At 33.7% G+C, this 24,339-nt stretch overlaps 4 protein-coding genes across 5 annotated transcripts; all 4 read left to right on the plus strand.

Annotated features, from left to right (window-relative positions):
* Positions 1–1,276: 1,276 nt before the first annotated feature.
* LOC110816463 (rac-like GTP-binding protein ARAC3) lies at positions 1,277–4,997 on the plus strand. Its single transcript, XM_022044668.2, has 7 exons — positions 1,277–1,672; positions 3,064–3,151; positions 3,235–3,344; positions 3,737–3,800; positions 4,151–4,215; positions 4,348–4,413; positions 4,512–4,997. The coding sequence occupies exons 1-7, from the start codon at positions 1,574–1,576 to the stop codon at positions 4,614–4,616; spliced, it is 597 nt and encodes a 198-aa protein (XP_021900360.1). The 5' UTR covers positions 1,277–1,573; the 3' UTR covers positions 4,617–4,997.
* Positions 4,998–5,393: 396 nt separating this feature from the next.
* Positions 5,394–6,604, plus strand: LOC148253226 (ubiquitin-conjugating enzyme E2 28-like). Its single transcript, XM_088206721.1, has 4 exons — positions 5,394–5,802; positions 5,896–6,023; positions 6,096–6,200; positions 6,365–6,604. Exons 1-4 carry the CDS (start codon positions 5,733–5,735, stop codon positions 6,506–6,508), a joined length of 447 nt encoding a protein of 148 aa, XP_088062847.1. The 5' UTR covers positions 5,394–5,732; the 3' UTR covers positions 6,509–6,604.
* An 8,274-nt stretch (positions 6,605–14,878) lies between these two features.
* On the plus strand, positions 14,879–19,191 carry LOC110816457 (protein kinase STUNTED-like). Of its 2 annotated transcripts, XM_022044662.2 has the most exons (11): positions 14,879–15,215; positions 15,457–15,770; positions 15,867–15,940; positions 16,019–16,137; positions 16,235–16,350; positions 16,440–17,006; positions 17,112–17,360; positions 17,450–17,610; positions 17,733–17,960; positions 18,039–18,188; positions 18,695–19,191. In XM_022044662.2, exons 2-11 carry the CDS (start codon positions 15,593–15,595, stop codon positions 18,947–18,949), a joined length of 2,097 nt encoding a protein of 698 aa, XP_021900354.2. In that variant the 5' UTR covers positions 14,879–15,215; positions 15,457–15,592; the 3' UTR covers positions 18,950–19,191. The 2 variants fall into 2 exon arrangements, with proteins under 2 accessions (XP_021900354.2, XP_088078641.1); XM_088222515.1 differs by lacking the exons at positions 14,879–15,215; positions 15,457–15,770; positions 15,867–15,940 and having other exon boundaries at positions 16,020–16,137; positions 16,218–16,350.
* Positions 19,192–21,663: 2,472 nt separating this feature from the next.
* LOC110816459 (Ribosomal L18p/L5e family protein) lies at positions 21,664–23,429 on the plus strand. Its single transcript, XM_022044663.2, has one exon. The coding sequence runs from the start codon at positions 21,971–21,973 to the stop codon at positions 23,030–23,032; it is 1,062 nt and encodes a 353-aa protein (XP_021900355.1). The 5' UTR covers positions 21,664–21,970; the 3' UTR covers positions 23,033–23,429.
* Positions 23,430–24,339: the final 910 nt, after the last annotated feature.

Consider the following 24,339-nt stretch of genomic DNA (forward strand, 5'->3'; position numbering starts at 1 on the left):
AATCATAAACACCTACCCAAACAACAGCAACCACCACCACCATGGTGATGATGATAAATGAGATAGTACGTATGATTTGGGCTTCTATACATACACACATACGTACATACATACACACATATATATATATATATATATATGTGTTGAGAAATACAGACGTTATACGCGATGAATGTAGCAAAAACGTGTGGCTGTTAATTAATTACTTTAAACCATAAAATATGACCCTAAGTAATTGCAATTAAGCTTAAATTCACACCATAATTTCTTTTAGAAATTCATGTGAGACCTTTTTTTTTTTTTAATCTTCTGTGTAATTTAGACTGCATAGATTAGTGCTATATGTTCGAATTTTATTTGCTATATATATACACACACACACATGGTTGCTTAATATGAATTAAGTAAATGGTCATTGAAAATAATTAAATTTTTAGCCTTTCATTTGAAATGTAATTTATAATATTCAATTGAATAAATAAAAAAAATTATCCTATTAGTATATTAATATAGTTGTAATGAATAAAATTTGGATTTCATCTTATTGATTTATTACATTTTGTTTTTAAAAAAATATTAATTAATAATTATTATTTTTAATTGTGATGATTATAATTAATATCTGATCTAAATTCGTAATTAGAAAAGTAATAGAGTTGTATAAAATAATACAAAATCAAAAGTGCTTTTTCAATCATGTTGATTCTAACTTGAGATGATTGTTGGAATAAATCACATTAAAATTCATTATAGCCATTAATTATTTTACAAATCTTTTTTTTTTTTTTCAATACAAATAATTAAAGGTAGGAGTTGGAACAAAAATAATAATTAATTAGATATAAAATTTATCACTAAAAAATTGAAAACAATAGGAACATACCACGTGGCAAAAAAATATGTACTTTTGGAATGAATAATTTTAAATTATTATGAATGACTTAGTAAATAACTTTTTAAACCAATTATGGGAAATAAATCCAAAAAAAAAAAATCTTTAAAATTATGAAATTTATCAATTAAGTTTAGAGAGTTTAATTTATTTTAATTTATAAATCTCAAATTTTAATTACTCAAATTAAAATATAAAAAATTGTAAATATTAATTAACATAAATTCCAAAAGAACTTGTTTTTCGTTTATTTTAAAGAAGAAAAAAAAAACAATTATTGCCGTGGAAAAAAAAGAGAAAATATATATATATTTTTTTTAAAAAAATGAGAATTTCGTTTGAAAGATTTTTGGAAACCAAAATTAGAGGTGGGATAAATAGAGAAAATGATGGGTGTTGGTGGGTGCAAGTTAGGAGTAGAAAATTTTGAGGGCCAAAGATTCATCTTCTCAAAGTACTTGTAGCTGGCAAGAAGCTGTCTTGCTCTTTTTCTTTTACGCCCAGCTTCTCTCTCTTCCTCTCCAATGGTCGTCTTGGGTCACATTACTTAATCTCTCTCTCTATTCCACAAAGTTTCCACCTTTAAGAAGAAGAAGACGAAGAGGAAGAAGAATCAGTTGGGTTTTTTTTCTTTCGCAGCTGAAGAAGACAAGACGAAGGGGAGAGTTTTAGAGGAGATAGATGAGTGCGTCGAGGTTCATAAAGTGCGTTACAGTCGGCGATGGAGCCGTCGGCAAGACCTGCATGCTTATCTCCTACACCAGCAACACTTTCCCTACGGTGAGACACTGCTTAAAGTTCGTCTCTTTCCAAATGGGAAGTTTCTGTTTTTGTTTGGTTTCTCGGAATTAGGGGGAAGAAAATTAGTCAAGCTTAACTAGGCTTTACGCTACTACTCGACCTGGTTTTGGAAGTTCATTTTGACTTCTGGAGAGTTAGAGTAGTGTTGAATTTAAGCTGAAAGTTTAGCTGCATATTTTCTGTTATACCACGTTTTCTTGGCGAACAAACATGAAATTAGAAGATTGCTTCATTGGGTTAAGCTCTCGAATTTGATTTATGTTTGGTGTTGATCTTTGAACCTTTTATGCTCTTGGTTATGATAAAGGGAGGGCTTTTTTCTTTTGGCTATTGAGTTTAACTGGATCATTCTTCAAAATTTCTGCTATGGAATAAGCAGGGGACTAGTGAGATGAGTTTTTGGCCAGCCATACGGCGATGGATGTTAATCTACATTGATCAACTCTGAGATGTCTAATGGCATGTGTATCTGTTTTGAAACTTGTCGCCACACATTGGGTCAGGACCTAAAATGATCAGAAAGCTAGGTTTGTTTGTGACTCTTATAGCTTTTCTATGTCTGCCTGCACGAGTACACGTACATGCTTCGCGTGAGGGGTTATTAGGATGCTAATTCCTCACGACAAGTATAATCATGTGCAATGGTTTATACCCGTCAGACGACTCTACCTATTCATTTTATGAGTTTCGACTATAACCTAACAATATTAATTATCTTGTTGGTTTATGAGGTAAAAGGAGGTCAAAATCACATATACATTCCCCGTTTGGGGTTAACTATGAAGCTGGCATGCTATTTCTAGTTGTTGTCGGATTAAAGTAATGGACTTTTATTTGAGGGTGAGATGTCTAAAATTAGGGATAGATAGATATACTATTTTGGTTATTTGATTTTAAGTCATCACTTTTAGGATGAGGGATTTTGGAAATGTCATAAATATACGTACTGAGATATAAATATTTTACATGTAAGTGGCATCCCTTTAATGTTGTTATTATAATATGCATCTTAAATTTTTTATTTTAAAAAAAAGTAATGGACTTTCGTGAATGTGGTTCATCTGTTTTATGGTGCACACAGATGTTTACTCATGAAGGGTTGTCATGTTGATCACTGATTGCGAAAAGAAATTGAGTCTTGAATTGCAACATTTTGGTGCTGTAATTTTGAATCTTCACACCTAGCTTTCTCTTTGTGTGAGGAATATACTATCCCGTCCATTAGCTTTTGGGGCTCTGCAGAAGGGACTGTCATGAAATAGAAGTTTTTGAAGTGGTTTTTGTGATGTATTCCATTTCTATTGAATTTCTTAGATAAGCTTCAGAGATAATTATGTAATATCTCTGTTATTCTTCTATGACTGTGACAGGATTATGTGCCAACTGTATTTGACAACTTCAGTGCAAATGTGGTTGTAGATGGGAATACTGTTAACCTAGGGTTGTGGGATACTGCAGGTAAATCAAGCTTCGATAATCTTGCATTTTGTTATTAAAAACTTTCTTTTACTGAGTTTTCTTTTTCCTAATTAACGGAACAGGCCAGGAAGACTATAATAGACTGCGGCCTTTGAGCTACCGTGGGGCAGATGTCTTCCTTCTCGCTTTCTCTCTCATCAGCAGGGCCAGCTATGAAAATGTTGCCAAGAAGGTGGGTCTCTCACCAATTTACGTTGAATTTGGTTCAAATTTCAATATTGTGGACTAAGAATGAGAACAAAAAAATCAAACGGGATAAAAATTGAATGAAAATAATATCCTAATTTCAAGTCAATTCCATGTTTAATTCAAGTTAGAAATTTTTGTTATTTTTCTATTGGCAAGTAAAAAATACAAATATACTATTGTGGAACTGAAAATACAAGTTGTATTTATTCAATTATGCGTCAAATATATAAATTATGACTAACTTCTATGTATCAAATAATTATGATGCAGGAATTTAATGAGAATAGAATAAATTTGAACCAAATGTGTTCTTGTAGAATGTTGTATGTGCATGTGATTTGCTGATGAAGTTCTTGCTTTCTGTTTTATGTTCAGTGGATTCCCGAATTGAGGCATTATGCACCTGGAGTTCCAATCATTCTTGTTGGGACTAAACTTGGTTAGACTCATTCCCTTAACAAATTCCCCTTGGCTTGATGTTATGCTCTTCCTAATTTCCCCCGCTATGGTAATTTTCATACGGCGGGAAACTTGTGTTTAGGAGTCCGATTTTACCTCTTCATAGTTATGTATTGTCAATGTACCAGTCAATTTTCAAGCTCTCATTAGTATATGCACTCAATCAGATTTTAGCACATTGCTTGTAATATTGATAAAAAACTTACAGGCCTGGTTCTCCGAGTTTATTCAAGTTCTTAGTTCGTGGTTATGGCAACACGATGAAGTATTTTTATGCAGGCAATATTTTTCTGTCCGGAAGCCTCTGATAGTTAATTTTCTTTTCCACAGATCTTCGAGATGATATACAATACTTTAGGGACCACCCTGGTGCCACTCCCATTACCCCAACCCAGGTATTTTTTGTCTCCAAAATTGTTTACTCTCATTTCATGTTCCTTGTTCCGTTTCATAATCTTGTCTTCTGACTCGATGAGAATAAGGTGCTGATTTGTTCTTTTCATTTCGATTTTTTCCTTTCCCCCAAGGGCGAGGAACTAAGGAAATTGATTGGAGCTCCTGTTTATATTGAATGTAGTTCAAAAACGCAACAGGTATACTGATTTCATATTTGCATAAATGTCTTTTGGAATGATCTCTAATGGCTTCTTTTACTGACCAAAACTCTGGAAATTACTTTTTGAAATTACAGAATGTGAAAGCTGTCTTTGATGCTGCCATCAAGGTGGTTCTCCAGCCGCCAAAACAGAAGAAGAAAAAGAAGAGACGAGGGCAAAAGGCTTGCGCTATATTGTGATTGCCAAAAGAATTCCAAATTTAAAAATATTATTAACTCGTAATTGTCTTATTGTCACTGCCTTGTGTCTTAGGTCAGCTCCCGTTGTGAAAGAAGCAGCAAAGCAGCTTTGATATAGTCTCAAACTGACAAGACTAGCAGAACTCTTCATCAAGAACTCGAATTTAAGCGCTTGTTGTTTTCTCGTCCGTTTCTGATTTGTTGTATATCGTCTATTCACAGTGTCTTCTATAACATTCGCACTTCTGTTTCCTTAATTCTAGATATGTACGATGTATCAATTAGAATGGATAGATTTCTTATTCTAGAAAAACCAGACATTGATCATTGTATATCATGTTTCAAGAACTGATTTAGATATTTGAAGAAATTGTCCTTGTATCTAGGGTTTACTTTGGATTACCTCGAATTCGGACCTTTCTTGTAGTATGTTTTTATCATGTTCATCGATTACCTAGCTCCTAATGAGTTTTGGATGATGAGGCTACAGGAAATTCATGGAAGAAATCAAGAAAAACAGGGGATAATCTGGCAAATCCCAAATGACTTTTCTAAGGTGGAAAATCATCAAACCCATCATCCTTTCGGGAGAGATCTTTTCTTTTTTTTTTTTTTGGAAAAAAAAAATCTAAGTTTGTGGTGCCTTTTCATACATGTCAGCTTCATATCTTTCTCCAGATTCTTGACTGTGAACTGTATGAGCTAATTAGCTGAGCAGGAATATTTTCTCCCCTTTTAGGATGTAGATATATATAATAATTATAACACAATTTTTGCATTCCATCCTAATAAATTCAGACTGGGAATAGAAGTGATTATGAAAAACAAGTTATAATTGTATATATTAAGGATAAGTATATACAAGTTTTTTATATCCTATCTTTGTAGATTAGAATAAACAAGTCAGAATTTAAGAACTTGCAAAATTCTTCACTTGCTTCTTTTTTCCTCTTGGAATATATACTGCACCCACTTTCACAAATCTGAAAACAATAGGTGGACCTCTGACATTTTCTTTCTCTCATCTCTTCTTCAACACCTCCATTAAATACACCTCCGTCTTGCCTTTAGCAAGGGCAAGGAGTCTTCAGTCGAAAGCTTGTTTATTGGCCTCCAATGGCGTCGAAACGAATATTGAAAGAGCTCAAGGAGTTGCAGGGAGATCCACCAACTTCATGCAGTGCGGGTAGAATTGAGTTTGATATTGCATTAAACTTCAACCCAAAACTATGTGGTTCGATTGGTTGTGGGTCTAAGTCTGATTGAGCTTAAATTGCAGGTCCCGTGGGGGAAGATATGTTCCATTGGCAAGCAACCATAATAGGGCCTAATGACAGTCCTTATGCCGGTGGTGTTTTCCTTGTCACTATCCATTTTCCTCCTGATTATCCCTTCAAACCTCCAAAGGTCTCTGAATTTTTTTATTTTTCTTTTCCTCCTCCTTCAAACCAATCTCGCTGATTGATTCGTACTCTGTAGGTTGCTTTTCGGACGAAGGTGTTCCATCCAAACATCAACAGCAATGGGAACATCTGCTTGGACATACTCAAAGAACAATGGAGTCCTGCACTCACTATTTCTAAGGTCACAACCTTTGATTTACCCATTTTGATTCTCCATTTTCAAAATTAAAAATCTTGATTATAGTTCAATTATTTCTTTAAATTAGAGTTGATTAATTTAAATTGGGCTGAATTTTAGATAATTATAATGACCACAGAAGTTTTAAAATGTTGCTGAGAGTACAGGTTTTGCTGTCAATATGTTCATTGCTTACCGATCCAAACCCAGATGATCCTCTTGTTCCTGAGATTGCTCATATGTACAAGACTGATAAAGCAAAGTACGAATCAACTGCTCGGAGCTGGACCCAGAAGTATGCCATGGGCTGACTCATTCTTCCTTCACTATATATATATATATATATATAAAACTTGTAATGTTATATTGTATTTTGTCTGGGAATAAATTAACAGTGATTTATTGCTTGTTCTTTTAATATATATACATATATATACTCTCAAAAATGTTTTGTGAGCAGTTTTCTACCTTTTTTTAATGGCAGAAGCTCAACTCCTAAGGGTAGTGGTTGTGTTAAATATTATTAATTGAATAATTAATTATCTTAAAAATTATTAATTAAACATCAATAGCTGGTTAAATTAGATAGATGTATACAGATATAGATATAGATATAGATATACCCATATTGACATTTAAAAGTTGAGCAAATCAGGAGTTAGAAAATTTTGAGTAATGATAATATTGATTGTTTGTCTCTGTTCATAATTATAATATTCACGTTTTTACCTACCCAAACACGTTAGTTCATCTGTTGGATACCTGCAACATAGTTTCAGACCTGTATGCTGTGCTCACACACACACATATATATATATATATATGTATATGTGTGTGTGTGTGTGTGTGTGTGTGTGGGTTTTTTTCTAAATTAAAAAAGTTAATTAGATTGTTGGGAGTTTACTAACTAATTTGATGATTATAACTTTATTAACATATTAATTTTTAAAATTTTATTAAATTATAAATTATAAATCGATAATTATTGATTAAATTTAAAAAAATTTAATCACTATGATATTTTACGTATTAATAAATTAAAATTTTAATTTTATTAAGTAAAAAATTATATATTAATAATCATAAGTTATATTCATAAAATAATAATTTTTATATTTTTAATAAAATTTAAACTTAATAATTTTTTAAATAGAGTACGAAACATCACGTTGTTGGTACAGGTTCAGAATGTTCAAACAATTTGAATAACATGCGACGCACTGAGCAAACTTTACGTATAATACACGAAATTCATGTGTTGTTATTTTAGAAATAAATGTGTAGGAAATTATATATTAAAATTTTAAAGCCAAAATGTACTTTTAGATTCCTTTACAAAAAAAAAAAAAAAATCTAAATCTTCTTATAAAATTAATTCATTGAAAGCTAAGTCTGTATATATATATATATATATATTTAAAAGTAAAACTGAAAATTCCTACGTGATATTTTTTAACTTTTTAAAATATCTTTTGAATAAAAGATAAAATTAATTAACAATACATATTAGCTATCTACTTAATTTTGTTATAGTTTTATAACTAAAGTACTTCTTTAATTAATTTATTTAGTTTTAAATCATATTTGATTATTTTTCAAAAAAATAAAATATAAAATTATAAAGATCCAAAACTTAATTAAAATGAAATATTGAATTAATAAAATAATAACGGAAGCAATTGAAAATTTAGGGTTTAAATTCATTGCATAGTAAATCTGAATGCTCAATAGAATTACGGAAACGTTCCTTTTAAAAAATTAAAATAATAAAAATAAAAATGTAACTAAAATTCTATATGGTCAACTTCTACTAGGCAACTCTGATAGGATGCAAGAAACAACTTTTAATCGCAACCTTCTTATTGTTCAGAATTTGGATATTGGTCTTCCTGATCTGAAATGGTTTAATAAGAGAGATGAACTACATTAATCCAGTAAGAATGTCAATACTTAACACCGATATAGAAAACTAAATGTTAAAAAAAAATCATAAAATAACTAATGAAATTATTTTCCTTTTTAAGTAAATTCATTTAATTAAAAAAAGGAACTAAGTTTTCATACTCCTTTTCAAGTTCTTAAATTCGACTTGTGAATACAGTAATTAATATAACAATTCATCATACATTTCAAGAAACAATAATCGTCAACTTTACCTTTTTACATACTTACCGGTATCTCTAGGGTCTATAGAGGTTCCCCTACCCAATATCCAATTTATTAATCAACTGACCGTCTCCATGCCTCTTCCGGTAATAGGCATCAAACGTACCACCACCTCAATATTCTGTCCGGTATAATGGTGAATAATAGTTCTCAACCCCTTCCGGTATGGGACTTTCCAACCTTGTTTGACTAAGGTAATATCCACAGTAAGATTTGCCCTATGTACTGGGTCCATACATAATTTTTCATGATACCCGGTAAGCCTTTTAGCATACATGTTCACATCATCCATCAGTTACCAATCACATATAACCAACTCATTCTATATTTATAGAATAATAGAGCGATAATTACACATGTAGTATAAATTAATAGATTAACAACTAAAGAGAGACATGATCAAGGCATTTATTGTAAACAAACCCACAAATAGGGACAAAACGGGTAGATAAATAAATAAACGAGAAAGCAATTAAAATCAATAAATTAAAGCGCACGATGTAACAGTAAGCAATTTAGACAATATAAGAATAAATAGGCAACGCAGATAAGCTAGGACAATTATACATTGACTAGTTACCGACTCTATTGATGACTTATATTTAATTAATTAGGAATTTTTAATATTTATAAATACACCGTCAATCATTTATTAAATTTTAATTAATTGTAACAGGAGAAAATGATGAAGGATTCTTACATCGGGTCAGTGTTCGAAATACCGCTGTAATATCCGGGCTCGAAAATCGGCCAGGATGATTTTTTTTATTTTTAAAAAATATATTAATAAGTAATTTTATTTATTTTAATTTTATTTTATTGAATTTTTTGATAAAAATAAATTAGGGACGAAATTGAAAGAAATTTTGAGAAAAATAGATAAAATTCAGAATTCGTAGAGTGTTTTTAAAAGAAAAATTAGAAACATATGGTTAAAATGCAAAAAGAGATCATGTAGGACAACCCAGTCAGCAGTCCCGACAAACCAGAATACGCTGCGTGGCAATCTTGCTGACATCGGCATCACGGGGAAGTCACGCGGGCGATCTGCATGCCCAACGATCCGACAGCTCAGATCTAATTTCGCGTGCGTGAATGGCCCAAATGCGTTTCCTATTTAGACGGGATAGAACAATCAGATTCAATTTGATCTTGTGTCCTAAATTCATTCTCCGAATAAGACAGATCCAACATACAAGAGATGACCACGTCTCTCCGAATGAACGGCCCAAATTGACACAGGATTGGCATTTAAGCATCGGATTCCAGGGAATCCTAACCTTAGCTGCTCTGTCCTCACTGAAGAAGAAGAGCCAAACGCCAGAGAAGGAGGTCGACCCCCAGCCGCCGCCGTATTGGAGCCACCGTCGATCGCCAAAAAAGGTAAAATTTTTCTCTTTCCACTCGAAATTCAATTTCGAGTCTCCTTGTAGCTATATCGAAAAAAAAAGGACGACAGATGAGCCGAAAATCGTGGGCAAAGCCCGATAAAGCCGTCGCGACCGAAACCCTAAAACCTCTCCAATGAGCTCATTCTTGTTTTTCGTCTCACACGATCTTTGACCATTGTGTTCACCGTTCACCGTCCCTTTCTGTAGAGGTTAGCCAAAGAAAAAATCTTAACCGCGAAGGAGAATCAGCAGAGGAGCTGTACCCAGAGACCCCCCATCGGTAGGTTCGATTTTTTGGCTTTTCTGGCCAACCAAAACTCTCTAACATGTTTCTTTGCAAGGATACGTATAAAACTGGCCAAAATCGGTCAGTACAAGGCAAACTGTCATCATGGGCGATGGAGCCGGCACCAGAGCATGGCCATGGCGCTGTGTTGGAAGCCTAAAATTGGCCGGAAAGGGTTTTCGACACCGATTTTGAATTTTTTTGGGTATTTTTAGGTACGTGACAAGTATTTTAATTTTCACAGGAAAAATTCAGAAAATCTAAGCCCTGTCAGGAGGCATAATGAGTAGTATGACTGTAACACCCAAGTATTTTAATCTTATTCTTATTATTATTATTTTTATTTTTCTTTTTTTGTATTTGAATTTTTTAGATTTTTAATTAATTTAATTTGATTTAATTTAATAAAAATAAAAATAATAATAATGATAAAATTGGGTTAAAATATTATTTGGATTTAATTGAAATTGATTTTGGGAAAAAGGGGTGAAAATTTGGATTATGGGGGTGTTTTTGAAAAGAAAATCAGAAATTAGGGGTCAAAACGCAATTTAAAAAAGTTGTGCCACGTCAGCACCCACGTCAACAGCCACGTCAGCGGCCCGGTCAACAGCCCCGGCCAACCAGGACACGCCGCGTGGCAAGGAAACGTTGACCAGGGGACGAGCCACATGGGCGATCCGCGTGCGCGCGATCGGACAGCCCAGATCCGTTCCCGCGCGCACGGACGGCCCATATTCACGCGTACGGACGACCCAGATTTAATCCCAATTAAATCGTGATCAAACTGTCCAGATTTAATCTTGATGGACGGTTGAGATTAAAAGACAAATGGTATAAATAACCCCACCCACACTTGACCACAAAACCCTAGCCGCCAGTGCCTCGCCGGAGAAGAAGAACCAGACGCCAGAGGAGCTGGCCGCCGCCGCACTGGGGAAGTTTTCGACCATCGATCGAGGTAAATTTTTTCCCCCTGACTCGTTTTTCGATGCTAAGTCTGCCTATGGCCAAACCAGAGCCAAACCACCGCCCAAACGGCCAGAAAACCCAGCCGAAGTCCAGCGGCGCCGCCGCACCCCCCTCTGTTTTTGCCTCCGATAAGGCCCTTCCCGGCCTCCGTTCGATGCAAATTTTATACCACTGTGATCACCGTTCTTTTCTCTACAGGTTGATCGGAGCCAAACATCAAAACGTGACTCACGCTGAAGGAGCCGCCGCTCCCGAGAGCACCGCCGCCAGTAAGTTTCGATTTTTCGTGATTTTTTGGCCCACCGAGGGCTCTAAGGTTGTTTTATCGCAGGGACCGATCCAAGTGTGGCCGAATTCGGCCGAAAACAGCCAACCCAAGGCGAATCACCGCCGCAAGCGGCGACGCCGTCTTTTGATCACTGTCTTCCACCACCGACGTTTTCCGTTTGCTCTTTGGGGGTTGTCTCTCACTTGAGACCCCCAGATGTTTAGGGGTTTTAACCACCAGCTAGTTTGGTTTTTCTAGGGCTCCCTTCATGTCCACAATCATACTAAATCTTGACACATTCTTATTATTCTCTCTTAGGATATCTAGTCCTTTACTTGGTAGGATAAGACCCTTACTTCCAACTTTCCTCCCCTTGTGTTGGACTTGCATCCAAGGACCATAGTTTTCATTTGTCATCACCACATTATCCTGTTCCCTAGGGTCTGTACTGCCACTATTGCCTAACTCAATCTTCATCTCAACATTTTTCTTGCATTGGCCTTTAAGGTGCCCATAAATTCTGCACTCGAAGCATATAGTAGGCAAACCCTCATATTCCATTCTCTATAGGCGCCCATCCAACATGAACTTGGAAATGAGTAGTTTGGTCAGGACAATTCCAATTGTCAATCGAGCAAACTTGCCATGTTCTATGGATTCAATGTTATAGTCAATGCGAAATACTTTCTCTATCCCCTTAGAGATAGCTCTGAGTACACTTTTATGGTAATAATGAATGGGGAGGCCAGGAAAATACACCCAGGCCACCACATTAGTTACATCAGGGTTAACAGTAGAGAAACTAGGGGACCAAGGCTGCACCATGAGGTAATGACCATATATAACCTATGGGCCATCTGTAAGAACACGTAGGTAGTCTTCAGTCGAGTGGAACTTGACCATATAGTAATCATTATCGAGGTCAATCAGGTGTAATCGATTAGTGGACTTCCATAGGCTATGAAGTTTTGCCCATAGTGCTTTATATCAAATCGGCTTCCCGAGCAGTTGAGTAATCACTTTGAGTTTTATATTTTGTGCTAAGAGGTCATGCACTCTATCCAAAAAACTGAATTTTTGGTATTCCATTCTCCGTGCCAAAACTAAAATCCCCGTCCCTAATCTTAATTTCATCTCGGTCGTTAGCATTTTGATGACTATTGATAAATTTATCTCTAAAGGAGGGTTTTACATTTGGCGCTTTCTGTGGCAGAATCGATTCTTCAAGGTGCCTGGTTTGCGATTTCTCACCTATAAGTTACTTAAAATTTTCTATCTCTCCGCTCATTCCATAAGCCCCATCCCCAATCACAGTGTCCACTATATACCCATTTTCAAGACACAAATTCACACACACACACATATATATATATATATACACATATGAAAAAAAAAAAAAAAAAATCCCATCACATAATTAAAGCTATGAAAATGCCCCACTCTCCTACCCCCATTATTCAATATTGGGTATGTTGCTACAAAAAAATATTCAAATTGTTGGTAGTTTGGTATTTAATCCCCTAACTTTTCAATCAGATTTGTCGGTAGATTTTCTGATATGATTACATGTTGAACATTATTTTTATATTTGTACGTAGTAACATAATTAATCTCCAACTCACCTTAAAATCCTAACTCCATAAAATAATTATAGTTCCAAAAATTAATTACATACCCATTTATAAAATTCTAAATAAATCATAAAAAAAAAATATTGTCTGAATATAATTAAGTTCACAAATAATTTTTATATCATGTCTAAATTTATTCCAAACATTATAATCAGAACTATTCTCCCTTGGACCACCAATAGAAAATTTATTGTGCGACCCTTTTTTTTTTTGGGTATATTTATATATATATATATATATATTTTTTCATGGGTGAAGGTGGAATAAAACTCATAAGCTTATATGGGAAATATATATATATATATATATATTATACACATATAGATGCCATTGGACCTACAAGATTAGGCAAACATAAATATAGTTAAATATAAAAAATATAAATCTATAAATAAATTATCATAATTGCATCACAATATTTCTCTTTTTCATGCATGTAATTATTATATTGCGTACGGCGTTTGATAATATGAGTGGTGTTCATCTTCCAATCACTTGATTATCTTTTGGTCACGAAAACATTGTATGTAGTCGTTGTCAATTAAAGATTAGAATGATTTCCATAGCCATCGTAATAGAATATGTTGACTAAAGGATATTACTGTCATTTTCACTCAATATTCCAAAGTTTTTATTTAATAAATCATGAATTTTTAATATCACGTAACTTTTAAATTTATACACTTGACTATTTAATAAATTATGATACAGTAATTATTGAAATGTATAAATTTTTATTTTTATTAAAAAATTGAAGTTAACTAAATATTATAGTAATAATATTTTAATTTTCAAAATTAAATTTTTCATTTTGTAAAATAATTAACCGTATAATTTTAAAATATAATAGCTAAATGCATTTTCAAAGGTCTAACGTGTGCACAAACGTGTAATTGAGAAATTTCAATTAACAGTCTAATTGACATCATTAATTTTTCTTAATACTTGACATGTCACGTTAATGAAAAAAAAAAACACGTGCATTTATCATCATCATCATTAACTAAAGTAATTTTAATATTAGATTAAAAATAAAAATATTTTTATATTTATTTATAATAAATAAGTTAACGTAATAATTGAAATTAATATTGTCTAATTTTTTTTTTTTTTAAATAATAGTTTAATATTTTATGTTTATTTTTTACTACAAGTAACCAAATGAGTTTGATTAGATTGTTAGTCATAATTAATAGTTAACTAAAAATAATTACGTAATTAAATAAAATAGAACTTTTAATCTTTAATTACCTACTAATTACGTTGACGTGTCACTTCATAAGTAGAAAGGCGTTGGGTTCACTCTCATCATTCCAACTGCCACCACGTTTTATTGCAGTGCGTGTCAAGTGCAAATACGGATGCCGATTTGATGGGTAATTATTATTTTCATGAGGACCAAAATGGTCTTTTTACTCGAATAAATTCGGATTAATATATTATGCTGGTTTTTTTTTAATTTTTTAAATTAATGAAAATATTATTTTTCTTAAAATTATTACTTTTTTTTTTAATAAATAAAATTGATAGACCGACGAACAAAGTATAAATTTATTTATTAATTTTAAAAATTATCATTTAATAAATATTACAACTCAATTTAATTTCGACTTATTTAAATTAATAAATCCTTAAGTAATTAAGTCAAAAATTTTGATAATTTTTTTATAATTTCCTCTACGAAAATATTTTACAAAAATAAAAATTATAATAAATCTTATAAAATTTATAAAGAAATATTTTTAGTTAAGCTTTAGAAAATGGAACACGAAAGGTACAAATTTAAAATATAAATACAAAAATTTTATAGTAAATTTATGTAATTCTATTGGTTCCCGATCTACCAAACCCGCAATAGCCGGTGTAGCTCGTTCCTGTCGCCCCCAGAAATCACCGGATATCATGGGTTTCCCGCGAAAACTGCAGGTTCTTTTAACGAACCTGAATTAAAAAAAATTAAAAAATTGCCTCTATTTTTTCTACCTGCATTCTTGGCACTTTTTTTTCCACCATTTTTTCGCAGGGTCTCTCTCTGTGCCGACACTATCTTCTCCAAAAAAAATTTGATTCTTTTTCCATTTTGATCTTTAAAAAAGTCATCTGCTTATGTAATCTTTGTCGCGGCTCTTAGAACCCAGCTTTTTTTATTTTTATTTTTTTTCAGTTCATCGTCCTTTTGGATTTATTTCTATACGATTGTGCTGGGTGTTGAAATTAGGTGTAGCAGGTGGGGTGATGGTATTTGGCGGCATTTTCATTTTAAAAACATGCTGAGCTCTAAAGGTGAACTGACACGAGATTTAGGTAGAGTTTTCTTGTCACTGAATATCTGCTTTATGCTTGATTCTTTAATTTTAATGATTTTTTATGCGATCGACAATGCTTTTTTTTTGTGGGTCAATTGCATTATTAGTCTAACTTCATGGTGGTTCAAAGGGGTATTTTCTGGGGATTTTTTTTTTCCCGAAAATGAACTTGAAGTTGGGGCTTAAAATGGGTCTCATTCATTTTTCTTAGCTTTTGATTGATATCCTGTTTGTTGCAGAGGTTGCAATGATTAATCCAACCCCTGAGAGGTTGTCCAGCAATATTATAATCACAGAATCTATGCACATTCATGGAGAAATAGAATCTTTTAATGTGTTGGGTTTGTAAAGCTGTTAGTCAAAAAGGAGAGAAAGATGCCGTTTGACGAGAAAACTAAGGATGTTCTTGAGAATAACATGAAGAAGGAGGAGAAAAATGTGTTGGTCGGGATTCGCATAGACAGCGAAAGCTGGGAGCTTCTCGACTGGGCTCTTGTGAAAATTGCAGAACCAGGAGACTGTGTCGTTGCTATTCATGTCTGTCGAAGCTCTGGTACAGCCTTCCTCTCATTAGGCTTAGTTGAATTTTGAGCTTAACTTCGATAATTATTGTTAGTTGAATTTGATACAATGTGGGTTATGGATACAGATCATGCTTTGAAGAAGAAGCCTTTGTTGGATGCCTACTTAGAAGTATATGAAGGTTTATGTTCTGAAAAGAAGGTATTTGACGAAAGTACCCATATTTGGTTCCTTACAATTTGGGAACCGTTTATGACTTCTCATATGCTTGAGTTTCAGGTAGATCTTACAGGAGAGGTCTTAATAGGAAGGTCTGTTAGAAAGACTCTGGTTAGAGAGGCGAAGAGCTGTGCTGCTGCAGCTGTAATTGTCGGGATAAGCAAGCGAAGAGCTCTAAGGTAGGAGATAAAATTAGCGAATTCATCAAGTTTTGATTAGTTTAAGCTTGTGTTGTTTATTCTCTGATTAGTCTAAATAGACATATATCGCTTCCAGGGGTAGGACTTCCATGGCTAGATCTTGCTCTAAGCAGTTACCTCCAAGCACGGATGTTTTGACCATGCACAATGGGAAGATTGTCTTCAGAAGGTGCAACAATAATCAACTACCAGGTTTGGTACTCGTTAGTTGTTTGGTTGTAAATAAAATAAGATAGTATATTCTCCAAATCAACTAATTAAGTTGTCTTGAGTTATCTTAGGTCTAAACGGAGATCCTAGACCAAGTTTTTGTCGTCACAAGAACTCATCTGTCAAGGACTATGAGTCTGAGTATGGTGATTCTGAAACTGGGACTGATATATCCAGTTTCGAGGTGACAGGAAGCTCAAAACAAGAATCAAGGGACAGTGGTGGTGGGGAGACAAAAGATGAGATGTTGAACATTGTCTACGAAGATGAAGAAGTTTCTTCGAGAACGAGTTCTCATTTTGTGGGAGACTTTTTGGAACCAAGACCTGGTTGGCCCTTGCTCCGCAAACATAGTCCTCTGTCTCCACAACCACAGCTTACACAGAAAATGTCTGTAGTGCAATGGGTGATGAGCTTGCCTGACCGTTCCCTGCAGCAAAAACTACGATCTTCTACTTTTGAAGAAAATCCACTGGAAAATGAGTCAAGTCATGTCGTGGGTGAAGATGATAGTCATACTTCATCTGTAACAAACATGCCATGGACAGAATTGGATATTCCACCGAAACCGAACCCTCCTGGTTGCAAATGGTTCAGTTATGAGATTCTAAGAACCGCCACTTCTCAATTCTCCTCAGGTTTGTTTTAGCACATTCATTCTTCAAGATATATATAACTGAAATGAAGCTTGTTTCTTATTGATTTTGCAATCTGCTACTTCTAAAATTTTGTTTCCATCACAGAAAATCTAATTGGCAAAGGAGGGTCCAACTGCGTGTATAAGGGGACACTTCCAGATGGCAAGCTAGTTGCAATAAAGATCCTGAGAACATCCAAAGAAGCACAAAAGGATTTTGCCCATGAAGTTGAAATCATCTCTTCGGTGAAACACAAAAACATCACTCCTCTGATTGGTATTTGTGTCAAAGATAATGATCTTATTTCTGTTTATGATTTCTCGTCTAAAGGCAGCTTAGAGGACAATCTACATGGTAAGCTAAGCATTCAGGACTATCATACTTTTCTTCTTATTGCCTAGAATTGTCAGTCTCTTGATGAAGCAAGTTGATACATAACATAGGTAAGGAGGATAAACACGCATTGTCATGGGGAACGAGGTTTAACATAGCTATTGGAGTAGCAGAAGCTATAAATTATTTGCATACTGAATGTCCTCGCCCTGTGATTCACAGAGACATTAAGTCTTCAAACATACTTCTGTCGGATGGATTTGAACCTCAGGTATTTAATTACATAGCAGTCATGGTTGTTGGAAAGTAGATATGAAGTTCGTCAGATAGTCATGAAAATGAATTGTGTCATAAATGTATCACATGCCTTATACTGCTTTTTCAATGTGATAGTTGTCTGATTTTGGCCTTGCAATCTGGGGACCAACCACATCATCCTTTCTTACTCAAAGTGATGTTGTTGGTACATTTGGCTATCTTGCTCCTGAATATTTCATGTATGGTAAAGTCAGCGACAAGGTTGATGTCTACGCTTTTGGTGTTGTTTTACTTGAGTTGCTATCAGGAAGAGAACCAATATGCTCTGAGACTAGTAAGGGGGAGGAAAGTTTGGTTATGTGGGTAAGAGTCTAAACCAGACTAAAAATCTTTCATATTTTGTTCTGTACATGTATAAGAAGGAAGCACTTACGGATACAGGCAAGGCCCAGACTAGAGAGTGGGAATGTGAAAGGCATACTGGACCCTGATTTGAATGGAAAGTTTGACGAAGTTCAAATGCAGAGAATGGTTCTTGCTGCTACCCTCTGCCTCACACGAGCATCTAGGCTTCGCCCAAAAATAAGAGAGGTACTAGCATTATAAGGGTTTAGCACACATAATTAAGCTATTGTCATGCTCCATTTGATCAAAATTTACTGTATTCACATTCTATCCTTAGATTTTTATTTATATCTTTCTCATTTCATGTATAATTGAATCAACTCTACTTATATTTTCAGTCCTACAAAAATAGATTTATATTCTCATAGTATGAAGGAAAGGTGATTAATTTGAATTAGATATAAAATTAATTTGTAATTAAAATGTTATTTTCATTCAAATTTTAACTATGTATTATCATTTATATCCAACAAAAGTAAAACTTGAACCAACACAATCTTAAATTCATTGGCACAAATCTCAAAATCTGCCTTTGGTAACTTAAGATAAAATTGAAGTCACCATAACTTATAATTCACCTTAGATTTTTCTATGTTGCATGTGTCACTACGCTATTTCTTAATCTTGGTAACTATCAGGAAAATGTTTCAGTAACAAGATTTCCTCTTAAGAATTTTCACTTCCTTTGGCAGATTCTGAAGCTTCTACGAGGGGAAAATGATGTTGAGAAGGGGACATGCTCTCGAAATGAAGATCAAGAGAACCAGGATGGCATTGATGATGAAGTTTATCCGAATTCAAGCGCAGAGTTACACTTGAGCCTAGCAATGTTAGACGTTGATGATGACTCTATTTGGACATCATTTAGTAGCATGGAACAACGAAATAGCCTTTATTTAGATGAATATTTAAAAGATAGATGGAGCAGATCTTCAAGCTTTGATTAATTTTTCTTTGTTGTTTTTCTTTTCCAGTCACTTGTTTTTACAATCATGTCCGCCAGAGACTTGACTGTGGGGAGTTTGTATCAGTACGGTTGAGTGAAAGAACACAAAAGAAATAACAACACCCAGTGGGCGAGGTGGCATGTAGGCTGTAGGGACCAAATTATGTAGAAGCCCCATTTGAGGTGATATAATGAAAGGATTAAAATTTAAATTTAATGAGAAGTCTATTGTTCTCTGCTTAATTCTCTTTTGCAACATACAAACTTAAGATTTTCGTGTTCAAACATTGTACTATAAATGTGGAGAGCTCCATCTTCATTTCTGTCAGAGATAAATCCAGTTACAAATTGGCAAATATGCAGGCTATAATCAGAACTGTATGGTGTATGGCAAAGCATATATGTCTCCCTCCTGCAAGTAATAAGCGCATGGGTATAAAATGAAGCTTCCATTATTCAATTCCTCATCTTTGGATTAGATGTTCTGCTCATGCATCTCACAGGCAACCTTCTGTAATGGAACCATTCTCGATCATCAAACTCGGCTTCACGTACTTTTTCCATTAATGGGGGAACCCAGTTGGCGATTAAGTCTCTGACCAGTTGTAGTTCTGTCTGCAATTGGCTGTTTGCAGAGGAACCAAATGCCGGACACATTTCAGTTTTCAGTCTGGTAATAGAACCTTTCGTCATCGTAGAGCATACTGGTCTTCCAGACTTCTCTTTTGGATCCTTAAAGTCAGCCCGGAAAATGCTAGCTGTTGAGATAATAAGATTGTTGGTATATGCATACAGGTGTTTGAGCAAGAACACAAGAAAAGCAGTACAATCTCCCAAAAGAGGAACCAAGTGGGTGATTCACTCGCCATGGTGATGGCAGACACTGGAAATTGAGCAGAAATGTCCTTTCCTCTTAATTTTTTCGCTGTAGTCAGAAGAGTCATATAAGCTATCCGAAATGGGCTGCTCAAGTTCTTCACTGAGGTTGCTTCTATCCATTTCTAGGATCTCATCCTTCTTTTTCCCTCCATTGTCATATCTTTCTTGAATTTCCTTCTTACTGCACTCATGGCTATGCCTTCTGTGGCGTTTGTCCTCTCTAACCTCTCCTTCCTCCAATTCTTCTTCCATCTCTTTTAACCTTCTTCTCTTCTCCTCCCTTACCCTTTCTGCCTCAGCTTTTTCTTTTTTGTCCTGATGTAAAAGTCTTTTTTGTATTCGTTCATAATCAATGATATTATGGTGATTTTCCGTTCATTAATTTACAGTAAGAACAAGAGCAGTATCGTCAGATAACTAAATAAAGAACACAATCAAGAATTATTTCAAAAAAAAAAAAGGAATACAATCAAGAAACCTCAAGATCAGTCATCAACAGATGAATACCCTTTTTTTTTTTCTAATCTCATTAAAAGATAACGAATAATAAAAAACAATCCACCAATCTACAATCTGCAGGGAAAGAAATAAAATAACTAGCAAGAACAACAGTACGATCGAATATCTAAACAAAGAACACAATCAAGAAACCTCAAACAGAAAGACTGTCCATTTCTCTAATCTTCTCAAACACTAATAAAGAAAAAAAAAAAAAAACCCCATCATCCACAATGTTCAGTAAAAAAAAAAAATTAATAAAATAAATTGCAAAGACAAACCTTCATCAGTTTAATTAAGACCTCGCCGCTCGCTCCCTTCCACGCATACCCGGGAGAAGGGAACTGTATGCAACTCGACATTGATGTTGATTAAACAAATCTCAATGAAGAAAAAAAAAACAAAGAAACTAGATTTCTTTATTTGTTTTGGTAACAAGATGAAGTTTTATTTGCAGAAAAAAAATCCACCCTGTATACAAGAAACGGTAAAGCTAGCAGGTACTTGAAGAAGAAGAAGACGCTGAAGTCGGTGATAATTGCTGAAACTAAAAACGCAAATGGAGGTGTTTATTTAACTCGTGGTGTTTCCCGCGTAATATATATATATGTATATATATACATTAATGTTTTTACATTCTTGCCCCTCGACAAAAATGGATTTTTTTGTTATGTATAATTGTTTTAAATTAAAATAATTAATATTCATTTTTTATAAGTTATTTTGTGTATTTTTAAATAATTTCAATAATTTTTTCCAATAAAAAATTTTCAGTTTAACTTATCATGTTTACAATAATTTTTAGTTTCTTAAATATCCCAATTTAGTTTTCTTTTTTCCTCTATCAAACATTAATAATGGTTAGAGGTCATGAAATTCATGTTTTTTTAAAAAAAAAAATAGGTAAAAGAATATAGATTTAATTTAATATAATTAAAACTATTTTATAAATTTTATATAAATAAGAACTCGTTCCTAAAAATATAATAAAATATATTATTTAAAAAAATTAAGTAGAATTAATTTAATGAAATAATTATTCTAAAATAAAATTTGATGTTTTGCTAACATAATGAATTAGTGGTGAAATTTTTTACATTTTGTTTAAAGATCACGTGTTTAAATTTCACAAGAAACGTAAAATTGATCATTAATGCGTGTATTATGAGTTGACATTGGAGATTAAAAATTTAAATTATTAATTTATTATTGAGATTATGATAATTAAATTGAGTTTAATTTCAAAAGAATCATGATATATATTTAAATTATTTGACCAATAAAAAAAGTTTAAATTTAACTCAACAATGAGACATTTATTAATAAACTAAATAATTCATTATTCACGGATGGAGTAGAAGCTTCGTCTATTAAGCTTCGTCCATAATCAACCCTCTAGAATGTGGTTCTTGTTGATTCTTTAGAACCTTTGGTAGAGTAGGAATTAGTTAGTGGATTCACAACTCGAGATTTAGGGTTTTTTGAACAAGGAGCAACAAGAGAGAAAGGTATATTTACTGTTACTTATCGAGAGGCTATGGGTTCCGACATATGGCTGCTCGTACATAAGATGTTCGACGTTTTGCTTCTGAGAAGTCTTCTGCCGAATGACACAAAAATTCATCATTAAAACCTTTTCTGAATCATGGCACTGACTTTGTTAGAGAGAAGCTTGGCTATTCGCGGAGTAGTAGCAACTTCTCATTTCCACTCATGGCCCCGGAGATTCTGCTCAAGAGCCCCGATAATTGTTGATGCCGAAAATGAATCAACAAGATTGGAATCGGTTGATTACAGCGGGGAAGCTTCTTCGACGAATTACTCTAATGGAATTCATCTTTCTCCCATGTTTGGCCACGGTAATACTCGTTTTAATGGTTTTGATATAGAGATTGTGGACCATGATACTTGGCAGATATCATCAAGCTTAGCCCAGGCATGGAGAGTATTGGATAATTCTTTTACAGAAGCTGATAAAGGGATTCACGATTGTTCTTCGATTGTTAAGGGTGACCCAGATGTTGATGACATCGATAATATGAGAATTCATGGTGATCTTTTCTATAAGATTGATCGAGGCTCCAAGGAGTTCGAGGAGCACAACTATGATTTCCACAGGAAGAAATCTCAGAAAATGAAGAATGATCACAAGAAATACAAAAAGAATGCGGTATCTTTGAACAATTCTAATGATCATAGAGAAGGCAAAAGGCATAATTTGGTCTCTAGAAGTGAGACATTTTCCAGATTTGTGAAGAATGATGGTGTTGGTTCTTTGCTTGATACAAATGAAAGTTGTGGTGGTGGGAAAAAGAAGGCAAGAATTCCTACATTTAATCAGCTAACAGGTCCTTACCATGAACCATTTTGCCTGGATATTTATATATCAAAAGCCTCAGTTCGAGCCTGCATTGTTCATCGAGTGACTAGCAAGGTTGTTGCTGTGGCTCATTCCATTTCTAAAGACATGAAATTTGATCTGGGTTCGACTAGGAATTATACAGCCTGTGTTTCTGTGGGGAGGATTCTAGCTCAGAGAGCATTGGCAGATGATATTCATGATGCTATATATACACCCAGAAAAGATGAGAAATTGGAAGGTAAGCTTCAGATTGTGCTTCAAGCTATTATTGATAATGGTGTTAATGTGAAGGTGAAACTTAAACAAAGGAAGGCTAAGAAGGCTGGCCAGGTATCTACATACTAGAAGCTGTAGGTGAAACTTAAATCGGTTCTGCTCTGTTGCCTTGAGTTTCTTCCTTAGAGGTTCCTTTTTTCATGGCATCTGATTGTTTTTGAGAAATATTGAGAAAATTGAAGCATCTCCTAATTAAGGCAAACTGGTCATGGGGCACTGAATCAGGGTGAAGTGAAAAATTAAGATGGCCTTGAGCTATTTTGGTGGTGAGAGAAATGTTGGTTCTTTTCCCCTCTTTCTTTTTTGCTTTTTTAATAGAAATATGAGTTTGAAATTGAGAGAGGATCAAGAAGTTTTTGATGTACTTTTCTTTGATACTTTTTATTCCATGTTCAAAGAGAGATTTATAGAATTGTTACTATTCATTTTTTAATTTCCATGGTCAAATAAGGGTTTTTCACCGTCATTTATGTCAATTTCCTTCGTTTCATCTCAAAAAAAGAAAGCATAATCTTTGGCAATACACTAAGTAAATTAAGTTCCGTTTATTTTATTCAAAAAAATTTTATTTTACAATATATTAGTAAAGTAAGTTTAATTTATTTTATTTAAAATTTATTGTCTAAATTTTTAATTTCATTAAATTAAATATTATAGTCGATCACCGCTAGTTATAATATATTCCCATGAGGTTTATATATTTAATGAATGCTAGATCATTGTATTCTCGATTGTTAGATTTATCTTTTGAATATTTTTTAGATTTTATCCGAGTAGTCCAAAAGTTATTCTATGTTTTCAAAGCAGAATATCATTCTATTTTATTAGATCATGTGGATTATCAAAATTAGTGTGAAAGAGAAAAATGAAACTTAACTATAAGATGATTTGAATTTAGTATATATATGTATATATATATATATATGACCCGATTAAAGTACTCAGACAGATAAGGAAAAATGAAAGTTGAAACGATAGAGACGGACAGTAAAGATAATTGGCCACCATTCATTTTGATTCTTTTATGGCTTTTTTTTGTAGGGGTCCAACTGGGTTGATGCGGTGTCGTTTTTTCAATAGACGAAAACCTAATTGGGACCCATTAATCAGAGTTGTAGGACCCCCCCCCCCCCCCCCAATTAAGGACATGACAAAAAGTAACCCAAAAGAAAAATCATATCATAAACTTTAGTGGCCCCCGCCGTGCTATAAAAGTCATTCTCATCCGAGCAGCAGCAGCAGCAGCAGCACTTTGGAAGAAAAATATCCCAAGAAAATAATTAATTTTGTAATAATTTTTTTTTTAATATTTACTAATAATCCAGTAAGTTTTTTATAATAGTTTTACATTAAAATAATTAAGTTTTATTAGTTAG

Source organism: Carica papaya, chromosome 6, assembly GCF_054855325.1.
Source record: "Carica papaya isolate Zhongbai chromosome 6, ASM5485532v1, whole genome shotgun sequence".
In the NCBI taxonomy this organism is placed as follows: domain Eukaryota; kingdom Viridiplantae; phylum Streptophyta; class Magnoliopsida; order Brassicales; family Caricaceae; genus Carica; species Carica papaya.